The sequence below is a fragment of the Harpia harpyja genome, chromosome 8 (assembly GCF_026419915.1).
Source record: "Harpia harpyja isolate bHarHar1 chromosome 8, bHarHar1 primary haplotype, whole genome shotgun sequence".
In the NCBI taxonomy this organism is placed as follows: Eukaryota; Metazoa; Chordata; class Aves; order Accipitriformes; family Accipitridae; genus Harpia; species Harpia harpyja.
Window position 1 is genome coordinate 7,717,631 of NC_068947.1, and position 18,285 is coordinate 7,735,915.

An 18,285-nucleotide genomic window follows, 5' to 3' on the forward strand; every position below is an offset into this window, starting at 1 on the left:
ATTAACAATTCAAACCAAAGATAAATGTAACTGGAAAATCCTGTGTTGTTCCAATTCAAGATCGTGAATCTAGTCAGAATTATGTATTATAATAAAGACAGATGAAAACACATACAATACTACTTAGCGCAGAGAATCCTGAGCAAATTAAAAGGGGACGGTGACACAATGCCTTGGTAAAGTTGTGTAAATTCTGGGGCAGCAGTATAGACAGAACTGTGGTATTTCCTTTTAGCTGAGTTTGTGCACTGAAAGCAAAAGAGACCAACTCTGTCCGGTCTCCTAGACCTGAGCTACAGTCAATTGCATGCTGCTGCCAGGTAGACCTACTTGTTTCTTCAAAATGTTCTTCACTTTTCAACAGAGGGTTCCTTTTGCAATATCAGTTGATGGCCACTGCCTCAGGCCATCCGTAAGGGTCAGAAAATCTACAGAGTTACAAACTCAGTTTGAACTCTGACACACATGTCTTGCCACCCTTTTCATACGGTATGACCTATCATCCTGTCACAGGCATCGCATTTCAAACTGACACTCATTTATGAAGTACAAGAGGCTGAGTTAGCCTAAAGCATTTCCAAACCTCAAACACAAAACTGGAATCTGCAAGCAAATATATGCATCGAAGTCTTGTTAATGTCTACAGCACTCATGGCACCCAGGTGACATGTCAGGATGATCCCATACTGTCCACTGTTCCTGGGATGCCCACCAGCCCTCACCTCCCTGGGGACTCCCTCGCTGTCTGGAGGCTGGTAGTCACTGGGGCCACATATCTATCCATTAAGAAAAGACAGACGTTAATATACACCCTGCTCTTTTTAAAACTTTGTCTTGCCAACTTTACCTGTGCTGTAGCTAATTTCTGATGTCTCAGAAATCTCATCAGTTGTGTAAGACAGGAAAAGTACTTTTGACATGCTGAGGATAAATTTGTATTGCATTAGACTATGAGATACAGCTATAACTACTGTCCAAAAGCAGTGTTCTTCGTATTTTAAATTAAATGTTGTTAATTCTTTTCTTTCCAAGGGCCAGGAAGGAAGAAGACAGACTCCGGGGTCAAAAAGAGATCAATGCATTCATTAAATCTGACTCACTGATGTAGCAGATGTACCAGGTGTCTATGCTGTTTAAAAATTTATCAGCTTTTGAAGCAATTTCAAGTCTTCAGCTTTACAAGACTCTGTCTACTGTTTCCACCGGTAAGCTCTTCCAATGTTTTATTGTTCTCAGTACTAGATTATTCCACACAAGATTAAATATTTCTCAGGTTTCAATTTTTGGCCACTAGCTCTTGGTGCATGTTGGTCAGCAAAACTGAGAGACCATCACTATCTTTTCAATATTCTTTAGTGAATGATCACATTCCTTCTCCATTTTTCCTTTGGCAAACTAAGTTGATAGAGATACTTAGCATTCATATGACAACGCCTGCTTTTCCAGTTCCCCATGCTTTTAGTGGATTTCTTTGATTTTCTTTCAGTATTTCAATACAACTCTTAACCTCCAAGAACCAGATCTGTGAACAACGTTCTAACAGCAGTACCACCAGCATTATTTGCTCTCTGCTTGTATTTGACCATTCTTTAGCAGTTAAGGACTGTAGTAGTTCTTTTTACCAGTGTCACACTGACAGTCTATAGTGAGACATTAGCTAGGATAATCCCAGTCACTTACATTAGAGACAGAAAGCTCTCCCACTCCATAATGAACTGCCTGGCGTGTAACCAGTCAACTCAGTAATAGCAATTCCGCAATAGTAACCACATGTATTATTTGTTAGTTAAAAATCTTTGTGTCATCTTCAAAATCCATCAATAAAAATGTTTTTTATGAGATCTTCCACAGAGATCTGAAGAAGAGGTACAGCTACTTCTTTACCTTCTTCATCTTCCTAGAAGGGAATTATCCCCATTCAGGTCAAGAATTTCAGTACCCCATACATTGTAAAAGTATGTTGGATTTCACTGTAAGTGGTTTTTGCCAGTTTTCATACTGAATTAGATCAAAAATTATAGGCAGAGTTAAAATGCACCTTGAGAATTTATTATACAATAGGAGTCAATATACTTTAAATCTAGGTCTTCCTTTTACCATTTTAACAGTATTTTCAGATCAGAAAACCTGCACTATTCTTTTCAAGGTCTTAAATCATAAACTCTTTGAGTCTAGCTTTTGTGTTTCTTACTAGCATCAGACACCTCCCTAACACCATGTTCACCCAACACCAAGATTTTGAAAACATCATTAATTTGTTTCTCAGCCCTACATAAGTTCACAATCAGGATACTACACTTCAAGAAAAGAAGAACAAACCAGAAGTGATGATATGAACAGTGATATTTTCAATATTTTGAGAAATGCTTACTGGTTTGGATTTTTTCCCCCACATAAACACGTGCTGACATGTAAAATCAACTGAGGAGACTTGTCTCCCTTCCCAGCATCTGTTACTGGAAGAGGTAGTCCCCTAGTACTTGTATCACGTATTTTTGTTTGCAGAAATGTTCCTGCAGCAAAATACCGTACCAGTCATTTCTATTCATAGAACCTGTTACCAGCATCCATTATTAAAGTCAGTATTTCTTAGCTGCTTACAATTCATGCAGAAAGCAGGACGTCTAGATGATAAAAGAAATATCCATTTACAGAAGATAAGAAAAATATTAGCTTTGAAAACCTTACAAAGTATAATTCAAAGATAAATACAATTACAAATCTTTGGAGAATAAAAACAATATCAATTAAGCAAACATACTAAACAGTTATTTTATCTCTACATACTTAAGTGATTTAAAACATACAACTTATTTAATAATCATTCTTCTATAATGACTAACATTAATTTTTGAGAGTGAAAGTATGTATTTATCTAGTAATACAAATATGATTAAATACATTCTAATGATTAAAGAAATCTAAATGACAATAATAATTTAGCATGCATAAGGAAGGAGGGTACCAAACAATACTTATTCTGTTGTGGACTATACAGAAACTGCTTGAAGTTTTTATAGACTTCAACCTTATCTAAGACCCAAAATTAGAAGCAGATGTCAGCAGAATAAAAAATGTAATAATTCAAATAGGATAAAGACGACACTTTTTTTCAAGCATTCATTTTAGTTCATACCACTGAGCTTAAATGAGGTCTTAGTAAGTACTGAGTTTTATTATTCAAAAAGTGATTGTGTGTGGTCACTTAATATAATTGATGAATCCTCTGTGATAGCAGCCGGACCAACAATAAAAATTACGTTTTTCTTCTAATGAAGTAGAGTAAAATTAAACATTTAGAGTAATCTTACCAGAGCTCTGCATTTCACATCTATCTTTCTTTCCGGTGCTGCAGGTATGCTGTTAATCTTTAAGGAGAACCACACTTCGCAATTTGAAGAACTTCCTCCTGTGTTAAAAAGAACAAAATGCCTTACAAATCATCTTATGAGGTGATCAGTCCTAACAGCATTCAGACCAATGAGAAATTTGGACTTTTAGCAGAAATGCCAGCCATTGTTCATATTGAGACAAAGCAAATTATGAACTGATTTAATTGCTGTCAACCAACCCCATTATCTAATTGCTTCTTGTCTGGATTCAAAATAGTAACAAAAGCAATATATACACAAATTGAATGGAAATAGCACTTTGGGAAATTAGTTTCCTAGACTATCACATTGTTTCAGAATTTTAGATATCATTGTTTTGTAACTATTTCTTCAACTTTAATGCTAAAAAATATTCTGAATTATTTTTTATTAATCCACCTTAGATTCAAAACTACAAGTTATTCATTAAACAGATCAGAATTTTCAGTAACATAGAATCCATCCTCAAATACATGTCTGAAGATACATTGATTTATACTGCAATGCATTGTCCATCAGGTTTTGAGACAGGATGTCCTGTGTTATTGTGATAACAAACAAGTTGGCATTAGAGAGACTGATAATGCTCAAAGATGGTAAATACATGCATCAAAACATTCATGCATCAGTATTATCCTATTAGATCAGATTCATTATCTACCTTATCCCAAGCGCTGTTATCAATGACTAATAAAAGTCTGGCCAGAAAAAACATGCAATAAACTCTTGTAAACCCACATTTAATTACATGATAAACCAGTGAGAAATCCAAAATATTTGATTCCCTTCAGTATTTTGTATTATCTAGTCCAAAAAGGAGAGATGGGCAATTCTAATGATGTGTACAAAAGCTGAAATGCATCAGAGACTCCCTTTGAATTTTGGAGATCATTTATGAAGCCACAGAAGTCTATTTATCACACACATGTGTATGCTCATGAAATTATAACGATAGATTTTAAATTCTGCTGACGATTATGAAACCCTTAAATAATTGGAATTTGCATGAATGTTACAATTAAGGCCAGAAACAGGGAAGCATAGGCAAGCAGATCTTTGAACTGTTACATAGAATTGTTGTTGTGCAAGTTCAGTCAAGCAACCTGTGTTTGCTAGAACGTATCTTCCAGATAGACTTTGAGTCTTGATTTGAAGATATCCACTAGCAGTTTGTTCTGGTGGCATTGGAAGACATTTAAATATGAGTCTAATTTCTGATTTCCATTAGATTTGCTACAACGTCCGGCCAAAAGATCTTGTAATGACTTTCTGTGATAGATTTAAGAGATCTAGCATTAGGTATCTAGCACTTTCCTGTATTTAGAACATAGTCATGAATGTTAATAAAATTAGCTTTTCAATCCTGTTCAGATAGACGAAAGAGATGGAGCCTGAGTCTGTCATTATAAGGCCTGATCTCCACAATACAAATATTTTATGTGCTAACTTTTTTGCAAGTATAAACAGTTGTTCAGCACCTTTTAAAAATGCATACAAGAGAACTGCTTGCAGTATTCCCGTTTGTCAGTTTATTGTATGAGATGAAAATAACCTTAATCCTCCTACTCATGCTTCCCTGAATTATACACGGGAGAGCTACATTAGCAATTCTGTTTTACCACAGCATTAGTCTTGGGAGTTCCTACGGTTTTTCTTTTCTGCTGTGACCCCAGCTCTTCTCAGAGCCACTGCTTTCCTTGTTGTAGTTCCTCATTCTGCATATATGACTTTATTTCTAAACCCTTTTTCCAATAAAACTGTGTCTGACTGGCTTTAATTATATTACTTTCTTTAAATCTTCACTCAATACATCCTATATTAACTTACCCATTCTTTTGTTCAGGCTAATTTGATATGCATATAATTTACTGGTTTTTAATACCAGCAAAATATTAGTCTTCCAGTCTCTGGAGTAGCCTCAGTATCTTAAGATCTATAAGAATTAACATCATTGAGGTAAAAACATCTTCTGAATGTCCATTCAGGGATTCTGGCACACACATGGCACTGAGTTTAATCAATTAAAAAAAGTGAAAAAATAGTATTCAGAAGAGACATGACTTCTGCAAGAAGGGAGGATCCCCTTACACCAAAACAGAACAAGTCACCTGGAGCCTGAAATAAATGTTCTCAGTTAAAGACCAAAAGAAAATCAAAGGGTGCCCATAGCTTGGGACATCACATCCTTCAAGAATGCAGTCAAACTGTAGGAAAGGGTACAATAGAAGTCTAGAAAATCAGGTAGGAAACAACAAAAGAAAATGCCAACAGTTAAGTTCCATTTATACAGGATATGTGATTAAAGAGTAGGACAAAGGGATTTAAGTAAAGCAACACATTCACGAATGAACATTCTGTACAATTAAGGAAAATAGAAAAGAACATAAACTGTTACTTAAACACAAAATTAACAAGGCTGCCTCCCTGTCCCCAAACCTCCAAGAACACCCATACAAAAAAAGCCCTTGAGTGACAACTTGCTAAAGACTTTAAAAGGCAGTGGTAAATCTTTTCAAACGCATCTGAAGCTGGTAGCCTGCCAAACTCAGAGAGGCTGATAGAAGATCAGGGTGGAAAAGGAATGCCCAAGTAAGATAAGGCTGCAGCAGAAAATCTAAATTAATTTTTTGCAGTAGTGTTTGCTATAATGGAGTTCCGGGGCTTCCTACACCCACCCTAGAGCTTGTTTTGAGGGGAATGGTCAGAGGGATTCTCCCAAATTAAGGTTTCAGCAGGGAAGGTTTTGGAGCAGACTGGTAAAGTAGCAAATCACCTGGGCAAGAGAGCCTCTGCCCAACAATTCAAAAGGAATTTGTGTATGAAAGTGTGGTGGTGCAAACGGGCACGTGACCCTTTGCTTAAGTCAACTTCAGTTATCAAGACATGAAAAGGCAGAGAATGTGCTGCCAGTTTTTAGACAGGTGTCTGGGATAAGCTGAGAAATTACAGCTGTGAGTTTGTTTATATATTCCAAGGAAAATTATTAAGAATCACAATAAGGGAGAGAAGCCACAACACACAAAACTCTTTGAATTCTTTGACAAAGTCAGCAGCTGTGTGAATAAGGGAGATGTGGTTCACATAGTACCCTGGTTTTCCAAAAATCTATTTCTAAGATCCCTTTCCAAAGGCTTCTAAGGAAACTAAGCTGCAGAAAAGAGAATGTTAAAAGAAGGAATTAAATACAGAAACCAAAGAACAGGAAGAAATGGCTAGTTCTCACCATGAAGAGAGATAAAGAATGAAGTAAAAAGACTTGCTTTTGGCATGAAAAGTCCTTAGCCACGTTTTCTCCCTAGGACAGATATTTTAAGTATCATACTCTGTCTCTAACAAACTGATCAACTGGAAATGTATCTCCAGTGTGCTAGGAGTACTTTCCTTTTTTCCCTAATGCACAACCGCCAGTTTTGTGGAACTGCTTTGTTACTTGTCATTACAATGTTATGCCTTCCAGCAATTAATACATCTCTACTGCTACCAAGGTATTTTTCCATATAGACTTACAGCCTGCTTTGTCGTCTCTGATCACAGATTTTTCCTCTATACTCTTAACTTCCCTGAATCACTTTTCTGTATTTCATAATTACAGTAATGTAGAAGTTATAGTCTACTTGCATTTTCTATTGCTTTTATATATAAATTCATTGATTCTGTTCACACAAATTGCTCAAAAATACTCTCATTCCTGATGTGTCTCAAAAGCATAGCTTTCAGGTCAAGTTGTTTTCTTTTGAGTTTTGACTTCAAGTATTTTGAGCTACTCAAACCTTTTTTTGTAAGGAAGTCTTAATTTCTTTTTGTACTTTTTATGCATTTGAATGTTTAGATTCATTTCTCTTTAAATTTTCCTCAATTTTAGAAAATCAAGTATTTTTTCTGGAGACCCTAAATAAACAGCACAGCCCACAGATTACCTTTCTGGAAAACAGCTATCATGTTTGGGAGGGAATATCTTGTATGCATTTTTAAATTATATTACATATATTTAGATACTTTGCATAATGCCTTCAACAGGCATTTCCCTAAAGATTGTCAAATACTTTAATCGAAACACTTTTCTTAACACATGGAAAGAACCTGGAAATTCTCTGCTGAAGGAGCATCTTTCCATTTATTTTTGCAGCTGAACTCTTTACCAAACAAACATTCCTGCAAGTGTTATTTAGTATTAAGCCTTGAAGTTGTATAAACTTTGATGTTCTGTCAACTTTTACTCAGTGAAAACATAGCTGAATAGTTGCTTTGCTGGCCACTTGCATGGTTAAAAACATAAAACCTTGGGCTTTGTCCCCACTTAGCCGTAAATCTGATACCAAATAGTGACTTTACAGATGAGTCCCACCTTAGGTCTTTATCCATATAACGTATTTGGGCTAGACCAAAGCCAATTTGTTTCACATATCCCCATTCTCAAGTAATTATAGCCTAATTTTACTCTGAATTTCTTCTCTTGACAAGGCAATCCACAAGACAGAACCTAGTTCTTACCCTCAGGAATACTCAGAAGTCACTTCCAAAGTTATAAGAATCTACTAAAGCTTTAGCTCCCTGAAAAAATGAACATAACCAGATTAAATTCACAACAACTGCTCTTGACCTTTCCTTTAGTTGTATCTCAGCATTTCTGTTTCAAACCTGAAGAAGAACCTGCATGGCTGAAAATAGGTCTGGTATTAGAACTTCATTTGTTAATGTATAGAGCAGAAGGTCAGGAGTTGGGGGATTTCTTTTGCTGGTTTTTGTTACGTTTTTTGTAACAAGTTTTACTTTAGCAGATAGTAGATGATGGGAAAACAAGGCTGAAACATCACAGGCAACAGAGATAATCTCAATACACTCATGCTGAAATGGAGATGGCTCATTCCAACCTCACAGAACAAGATTGTATCTGTCTGTTTTCTGCATACGTTTAAAAAACAGTCAGAAAAAAGTAGACACTCTTCTTTTTCTCTCTACCCCAGAAAACGTTTATTCTAACAGAAAAATATTCCAAGTTAATGACATTGTTTTGAGATGATGTCTTTTTCTCCACATCAAACATCTCAATCCAGAACGTGATGTTCTTAGAACTCTATGAACAACTCAAAACAGAGAATACTACTGCAAACACAAGTATAAACTCACATTTACCTATACACCCACTTTTCTGAACTTGCACAGACATTTTTAATGCATTTGAAGTCTCTTCTTAGGGCCTGAGCACTGTACTTTGATGTGTTATGAGATAAACTTGGTTTGACTCTAGGCCTGTATCTCTTATCATCTCACTCTGCGGCTTCAATGACAAATAAAAATCCTTAGCCTGCTTTATGCAACCATCAGGTCATGATCTTGTCAGATCTCATTAAAGAAACAAAAAAAAATTTTAGTCAGTACTTCATACAGAAATCACCACTAAAAAGGAGTAAGCACAAATCTTCTGAACATAAGAATGCATCTACTTAAATATTTAATCTCCACTATCTTCTCTTTTAGTCTCTCCCTTGGTCAATAGGCTTTCACCCTTGCTAGTTAGGGTCAAGCATCTGTCATTAATGGTTAGGGCAAACCAGCATCTTCCCGATGTTAGCTACTGCAAATTCAATCAACATCACTATAAAAGCTTACTTATTCGTAGTTTTTTAGAACCTTCCCTGATTATTTTGTAATTTTTATTTTTTTTTATATGGAAGCATTGGAAGTACAGAAAGCTGTGTGCTTTCTATTACATGCAGTTACACTGAATTTGAGGTGGGGGATGACAAAAACAAAAACCAGACATATTTCTGTAACCATTCCTTAATAACAAGTCCATTTCTTCAACTAATATTTATCTACAGTAATTACATTTGTGAATATAAAGTTCTGTATTTAAAACACAGAACCACTAAATTACAATTTACATGAAAATTAAACTTGAGCCTTCAATGAACTTTTCAGGGTAAAATTTTCACAGGTATCCTCCAAGTCTCATTCCAGCTTATACGACATAAAATCATCAGTTTTTCTTCCAGAGAGCTGAACATCCTTTTGTAATCCAGTGTCTGGTGTCTTGTCCTTCTCTTTAGTGATGCAAATAAGCTGTTCCTCCTGTGTGTGATCTCTTTATTTTATCGTGCAATTTTTAAAATGGTATAAAATTCTGCTTAACAAATCAGTGTTGTAAGCCATAGACTTTTAATCTTATACTTCGTATCATGTTCTGAAGAGTTATCAGTTGCAAAATCCCCCTCCTTATACTCACAAGCTGATTTTCTCTGCTCACTTGGATGATAATACATTACTACCATATCAGCCATAAACTGAAATTTCTGTTCTCTCTGTCCCCTTTCCTTGTCCTTTCCTTAAAATTACTTTTCATCCTGTGTCTGCTACACCAGCCGTTAAATGTGTTGTCAAGCATCAGTGGTTATATATTGGCTTAAAAATAGAAAAGATTCTTCTCTCCTGATTGGGAAACAGCTGCCTATCATTCAGCTGAATTACACACCACTGATAATGAAGGAAGATTTGGCTTGGTCTCCTGAAAACTGTAGACTTCTAGCGTGTTTGGGGGGGGGGGGTGGGTATGGACACAATGGGACAATTGGAATTGCACTGCTAAATAAAATTATTTGAAATACTCTATCCTAATTTTACAGACTTCTCATATTGGCATCAAAATTATGATTATATAAACAAAAAGCTGAATTAAAGTGATACTTTCAAATTCAATGTGCATTCTTTTGACAGCTTTTTTACCTACTAATTGCAGAGCTAATAAAACAATAAAAAGAAATAAATTAGATTCAATTCCAGCTTTAAATAAAACATCAACAACACTTTTAAATGTGTCTTTAAGGGTATGTTTTTTAGCAGGCAAAGGAATAACATAGCTTGATTTCTTCATTCTGCAAAAAACTTTCCAGGCTGGTAGTTATCTAAATGCTCTTTGAGTGGGTACCCTTAATGTTGTTATAGTATATGACTGCGCTTTAAAGAATGTAAAATATAAATTAAAAATGACATTTTGTTTAGTTCCCTATGATATGTAAATGTGTAATAGTTCTCAGTATGTAAAGAGCTCACCACTGCTAGCACAGGATAAATCAAAATTTAGACTTCATTCTGCTCACACGCAAACACAACATCCATGAGTAACCAACCCCCTGTAGAGTCATCTCTGATGGACAAGAGCTGTTGTTCATGAAAAATGGTCAGTTTATAAGTATATGTCATATTTATTTAGTTTTTCCTTTTTGATTTAGGATAAATAATTTTTATATAAATTATTTGGAACAGACTAGCTATTAAGCACATGTGATGATTTATGTTCCTTATTTTTCAAATTTGACTGGCCTTTGCAATCTAAGCATTACACTAAAAAGACGTAAAATTTCTTCTGCAAACTTTTCCTGACAATTTAAGTTTCTCTACCATGTTAAATTCACAGATTTTTTTTCTGTAATATTTTTTTTTTACAGAATTTTAATGGATTACTTCAGACTCACCATAAAGCTCAAAGTTTATTCCAGATACAAAACTAGTTACAAACATGTGTCCAAACACATATAAAACCCTTTGCAACGAGGTTTTGGATATTTCTTTTAACAGTGTCTCTAGATAAATCTAATTGGTTCATATGTCCCAGGTAAAAATTGCAATTTTTCTGTATAAGTAGACCCACCACTCCACTGAAAACTATTTATAAAATAAATCCTATTTTAACTAGCTCTAGATATCGCTCTCCAAATTTAGTTTCCAAGTGTAGAAAATATGCACTTAATTTGGGGGGAAAGCTGTAACACACTAACACATTAAGAAAATGTTGCAATCCTATTATGTTAAAAGCTCTAAATGATGCAAAAGGCAGACACTAATATTCATTTTATTATGTGAGGAATAGCTTATCCTTGGAAAGGCAATGCTTCTACACTGTCTTCTTCCAAGGAAGTTATTAATTTAGGGTTGTCACCTTTAGGCTTGAGCTCATGAGTTTTCTCACCTAAGGGTTATACTTTTTCAATAAATGTGATCAATATGTATAACTTTTAAATATGGTTTTGCATTACACAGCAAGATAAACTTTGCTTTCAGCTGCCACTGTATGCACAGGAGCATATCTGAGTAACCCTAACATTTCAATGAATATTCATTTAATGTATCCCTTACAACATTGCTTGAAAAAATATTTTAATATTCCTCAGACATTAATCTTGTCTTAAAGGATATGATGTTATAATTTGCCTAGAGCAACTTTCATAAATTTAGAGTGTCTCACATTTTGTATCAAACCTAGGACATAGAGAGGGACAGTACGAAATTGACATTGAGGTTGAAAGATTGCATTAGTTTGTCCACCTAAAATGGAGCTGATGTATGAAAGTGGTGCATTTCAAAATGCCGCAATTTAAAATGAAATTATGATGCTTTTCATGTGTAAAAATGTACTTAATATTGAATTAATTCAAATTTTTCAAGTTCACATAATATATATAGGCAGGATTGGCAAAGAAGGGCATTCTAGAAGTGGGAAATCGGCAAGCTAGAGTATGGTTCCTTTTCTTTAGGACTTGTCCTAAACTAGGTAATGACTAGCTCCAAAGCCTTCTGTCACTTGGGAAAATTGAGAACAGTTTTCTAAAATGTAAAACCAAAACCACATTTTGGCCCTCGGAATTAGCTGTGGTCACCAGGAAACAAAGCTCTCAAAAAGCATCAGATCTCTTATAAGGCAGAATCCCAGAACCTCACTTTTTTTTCTTCTGCCTTCAATGCCATCTTTTCAAATGAAGATCACTACCTTATGGTGGAAACTCAGACCACCACTAGCCCATGAAGGATATTCCTTTTCCCTAAACTTTTTCCAAAACTGTAAGAAGAGAAAATTTTAACACCACAAACAGCTTATTTCAAAGAGTTGGATGACTAATGCTGTTGACATCTTCCATTTTTGAAGCTTAGTCTTCCATGCTATTGATATCACCACAGTATGATGTCATAACACCATTTCTCAGTTAGACATCTTTACTCCATAAAGACACTTTCTTATTTCCATCTCCCAGGTAACAGCTTCAAAAAGATCGTTCAGCAGATCTGCTATGTCTATGGGTTTTGGAAAAAAGAAAATATCCCTTTAACTCAGAATATTCTTGATGCCCTTGCTAAACTCTCAATACCTTAATATGATGATATCACAGCTCTCCCTTCTCCCTTGCAGTTGGGTGATAAAATGTAAATATGGCAAATATGGTTATTCCCCTTCTACAAGGGCTTTTTTCAGTCTCCATTTGTATTGTGTTCTGCACTTATCCAGGACATGTACCTTTCATGAAATTTAATCTAGCCTACTATCAACTATCTATTGGTGGCACACAGACATATCTGCTGGTACACATTGGGGCAGAACACAAGGTTTGATCTGGTTCACAGGTTAAACTCTTTTTCTGAGGAAACTGTGGCATGGGGAGTAAACTCAGAGTGTATGCCAGTATGCCATCCAGATACCAAGCACTTGTGACACTAGTAAATATAGATATAACCAAGAGATCAAAAATCGACAATAACACAGGTAATGTATTTGGCATTAGACCCCATCTCCCCTCACCATTTTAAGCTCTGCAGGCAGCATGACATACGTGAACACAAAGTATGCAAAGCTTAAGAAAATTCCAAATGCTGAAGAGAAATTCAGCACATTTTAGCAACACAAGAGTCAAAAACTCACTGGATTTCTGGGCAGGGGGGAATATTCTACCATGTTAATAGTTGGAGGAATAAATTTTGGAGAAATAAATGCAAAGGACTTTCACAAACCTTACCAAAGTCAGTCCACAATGTCAATTACATTTCTTGACCCTGACTTCTTTAGTAAGAGTATATAGCCACCAGACTTCTATACACCGCAGTATATAGAACCCCAGACTTGCATCATAAGGCACGGAATACTCACTGAAGAGGTGGGATGAAATTGCTACTTCGGAGATGGAACAATGTACTCCGTAAGGAATCTGTCATGAATGAGCCACTGAAAACAAACAGAGCGCCTTTGGGGAGCACTGGTAGGTTTCAGGTAGGATGGTCTGCTCGTCTGGGAGCAGCCTGCACCTCAGACACATGTGTATCACATGGCTTTCTCCAAATCCTGCCCTTACAACATTGTTTTGTCTTTTACTGCCTGGCTCTATTATTCTTGGTCTAGAAGATTAACATGTCTCAATTGGTTAACTCAAAATGAGACCATCATTACAAGCAGAAACTTTGTGATAATTTATGGGAAGATGAAAGTTGTTCAGTTACTCTATAATGGTTTTAAAAGTTTGAATAGCAAGCAAGAGGAACTGGAACTTTTTGCTGATTAGAATAAATTTGATATAATTGGAGATTATATAGTGAAGTGATTTGGTTGCTTAGAATACTAACACACTTTTAAAATACTGTTTAACTTCTAATGTGAAGATAAATTGTATTTGCTTTAAGAATGTTATTTGATTATTACAATTACCTTAGTTCAAAGACCTGGCAAAGAAAGAAGCTGAGGCTAAGTAGATACTTAGGATAATCTAGTCTAAGAGTAGAATAAGCACATAATTCCAAAGAGGGAGAGAGACAAGAACGACTCAAGAAGAAAAGTCAAAAAAACCCACAAAGTAGTTAATTGTTATGCAATGATGAAAAGACTGATGAAAACACAGAAAAACTAGTATAACCAGTATGAATTTGAAGTGCAGAAAAGACCTATTGCTAAATAAATCTTTTTCTTTTCTTTTTCTTCAGAAAGATTTTTAAGGGAAGACAACGATTACAGTCTTCACATGCGCAAAAGATTGCTACTAAATGTGAACTCCCTGTCCGTGATGGAAAGAGTAGCAAATGGTGGGCTTTAGTACATGTGGAAAGTATCAGAAAAAATTTACAATGGTAAGGACAGAGAAGAACTAGGACAGATTACCTAGGTCATGCAGTCTTCATTAGTAAGTACCTTTAGAGAACATCCTAGAGGAATGGTTGTCAAAATCAACAAGGGAACAAGTTAAGTCTACCAGGTTATACCTAACAAACACACTCTCATGTTCCACCAAATGCCTCAACACACCCTCATTCATAATCTCTACCTCACATGAAACTAAAATTCTTAGCACTCTGTTAACAAACACAGAGCTAGGATTGCAGTCCTGAGCAGATGCAACCATGATCATGCTCATCATGTCAGTCAGTTTCTTAACCCAATGAACACAAACAAATTATGTACTAACCTCGTCTGCTCTCACTTACTTCATACAACTTTTAAAATGACTCAAATCCTTAAGAGGTTTTTCCAAGGTCTATTGATTTTTCTCCATTTGCCATATCTGGCTTTATTTCTATTGACAACTTCTTCTTTCTTTTTTTTTTTCTTAAAACTTTGTCTATCTATGTCCTACCTTTGGAAAAATCCAGAGGCAACTTTGTCTCTGGGTACTGACCCATAGGGTGTCAAATAATGAACAGACAGATTACTGCTCATTCCTATTATGCTGGCGTATAAAGCTGCTAAGGGTCATCATGGAAAAAGGGGTCCTTAAATTTCCCTGCGGGCTCTCTGGAGGGTTAGGAAAATCATCAGTAACATTTAAGGATGCATACAAAACCAATATAAATCATGTGATGAGGAATGGGATAGGAAAGAGAACAGAACAGAAAGATGTTTTATGTCAGTGTAGTAGAAAAGCCACCAATACTAATTGCTTGAAGAAGTTCCAGAAAAGGATGGAGTAAAATAACCTAGGGTTTTTTTTTTCCCTGCATCTTGGCAGAAATAGTATTCAGTGGCCAGGTTTAGCAGAGCACTGCAGATTTTAAGAGGGTATAAACTGTGACTTATGCTAGGAAATCACTTGCCAGGTGAACAGCTTGGGTAAGCTGTATGACACAGACATTTTAACATGTCTGAAAATGTAAAAGCCAGCTCAGGAGTCGTGTACACACAGTCACGGTTGATATACCCTTGGCACAGTAGGATAGGTTGTACTCAGATGATTTCCAGTCATGAAGTGCCTTAAAATGATATTCAAGTGTTTTTCTCTTCCACATCAGGATGAATACAAAACACATAAAACACAGACATTTATACATATAATAATTATATTGCTCCAAAGAGAGAAAACCTAATTGGTCCTAGTTTGGTTTTTTACCTTTTTTTTTTTTTTTTTTTGAATAGGTGACATTGTTATACTACATAAAACACCTTCATAAATTAAATTTTTTGGCTACTAAGAGCTCTTTGACATATAAAATTTAACATCAACAAACTGTATCCAGAAAAATTCAACTATGAAATTAGTATGATTTTAGAACTGGTAAAAAACTTCATGGTACTGAAACAACATACTAATGTGTAATTAATGCCTTTTTGAACATTTATTTCAGTCAAACACAAGTTATTGAATGAAATATAAAAGTACATTAGTGAAACATAATGTCCTGTTACAGGCAGATCAAACTAGCAGTCAAAAAAAGAGGCAGCAGAAAAGCAGCAAGTATTCCTAAATCTCAGAAGCCTGCTCACAAATATGGCACTTATTTATTGTAAAGGCTTAGCAAACCTTAAAAACAAAACTTTTAGCAGCTAAGGCCTGTTAGAATGTCTTTAACAATCCTCCAGGTGTTGTGCTCTCTAGCTGTAATATGCTGTGGTGAAATATACTTCCACTGGTTAAATGTTCTTTATTATGAAATTCCAAGTCATATTCTATTATTGTCAACAGAATAAATTCAAAATAAGCTTACTGAAGACAAAGTTAGACCAGTTTTACACTAGTGTTGTGTCACACAAGCAAGTAACTGCTCTTATGAGTGGCTGCACATGCAAGGTATTTAAAAGCTACACTCTATTAAGCACCACAAGTCTTTCATTTGAGAGGCAAATGCCATTTAATCAATTGAATTATAAAAATTACCTTGGAATTTAGAAGCTACTGTAAAATCAATTGCTGCATTTCCCTAAAGGTTCTCTATCTCTCAGCTTGGAATTCAGCAGCTTTAAAAAATATCAGAAAGACCCAAGAAATGGTGAGCAGCACATATCCTCATTTTTCATATAGAATTTCATTAATATTCAAAGATTTTACCCCTTCTAGCTACCAGGAAACTAATTTAACAATATTTCCTGGAATATATGTGAATTTCTAACTGAACTTTTAACTATGACTTAAGTTTGGTTTTATTATGTGAACCTACATGAGACTTCAGTGGGAAGACAGCTCACTTCCAGACAAGGTTCACTTTTAAATTCTCTAGCATACTTGAACAGGCTCACTGTCTGCAGTTCCCTTTAAAAAACATGCTAAATCTTAAGGCTAAGAATGCCTGTTTCCCAAGTGAACATAAGCCAGAATTACAAAAATTACACTCATGCATCCTACAGAGTGATTCCTGACCGCCACTCATCAGAATTTTTTTTATTCTGTATTACCAATAAAAAATAATTTTTCCATAACATAGGTGGTACGGTAAAAATATGAAATTAACCAAAAGTATGTTATCGACCCTAATATAGTCTTACTGTAATGTTTCATAGAAACACAGCTAGGCAAAGGCAAAGGCATTAAATCTGACAAGTGTCTATTTATTTTCTTTTTCAGCATAACCCTTTTGCTTTAAAAAGAACCTTTTAATCAGGTTCACTGGGATTTGGATCACTTTCCATTCCAAGCTCTGCCACAGAGTAGGCATTTGATCTCATTCTCCTAAGGCAAGGGAAAAAGGCAACACAAAGCACGACCACACACACAAAAAAGGCAACATTATTCTGGGATAAAAACTGTGTGTTCCCTAAGAAGATATTATTAATGAGTATAATTTTCCGACCTCTTTAACATGTTTCTGCTAAGCACTTAGGTCATTTTAGGTAAACTTCTTTAGTAATTTTAGGAAAACTATATTTATTTCTCTATCATCCATAACATACAAAATGAGTTATATGAAATAGAATCCTGACTGCAATGATGAAGTGGGCAGATTTTCATTAGATTTCAGCAAAACCTATTGTAGAGTTGTGTGAGCAATTTATGTTTTCGATAAAATAAGAAATGACGAAGTCAAATTCCATTAATCTTCAAGTAGAAGAACTTTATATTCATGTACTTCCACGCTAAATAAAACCAACCCTTCATTAATTTCATGGATATTGTCTGCCATATTTACAGATACTGCACTTTATCAGGTTGTTCTTACTAATTTCTCAATATATTGGTGGAGAAATAAGGTGTAGATAACTGATAAACCCAGAGAGTTTAGTGAAAGCAATCCTCTAATTCTTTCTAACATTCAACAATAATTACTATATATATCACTTACACTATGAAAGAAGCAGCATTCTTCCTATATAACACAAGTTTACTTTAATATCTTACCAGGAATGCTAATCAGGTTTTTATAATTCATTCTAATTGTCAAAAACACAAAAGCCTTTGTAAACCCCCCAAAACCCCAGGAATTACTGTTATTTTACCTACTGCACTGTAACTTTTCTATGAGGTTTGTCATTATTAGGGGCTATATTTTTAAACATGCATGAAATCTGAGTCTGAAATAACATGGACATAAGGGACCATGATGCATTGCCAATTGAAAATAACTGGACAGCAATTTACATATGCAAATTTCCCATGTTTCATACACACTATGCATATTTTTTAAAAAAATTAAAAGTCAGATCTTGCTAGGTTCTGTCCTGCACATTATTTAGTACTGCATATATCCACAATAGTGACATACAAAACATTTACGCTAGACGCTTTTTCTTTAGCTGTATCTGTAAAACACCTGCTACGTAAAAAGCATGGTTTACTGCAATTACAATGTCACTACTATGTGAAGCCTAAGCAAAAAGTATGACGTTTTAAAATATGCATTTTACACTTCAAAGCAATGTAACACTATAAAGAGTAATAAAGAAAAAATGTTACATGAT

General features: G+C 35.1%; 1 protein-coding gene across 1 annotated transcript in view; it reads right to left on the reverse strand.

Annotated features, from left to right (window-relative positions):
• CFAP47 (cilia and flagella associated protein 47) overlaps positions 1-18,285 on the reverse strand; it is a 364,054-nt gene that overhangs the window by 122,063 nt on the left and 223,706 nt on the right. The window contains 1 exon segment of the mRNA XM_052795043.1: positions 3,312-3,409. Within this exon segment, the coding sequence (XP_052651003.1) occupies positions 3,312-3,409 (98 nt within the window).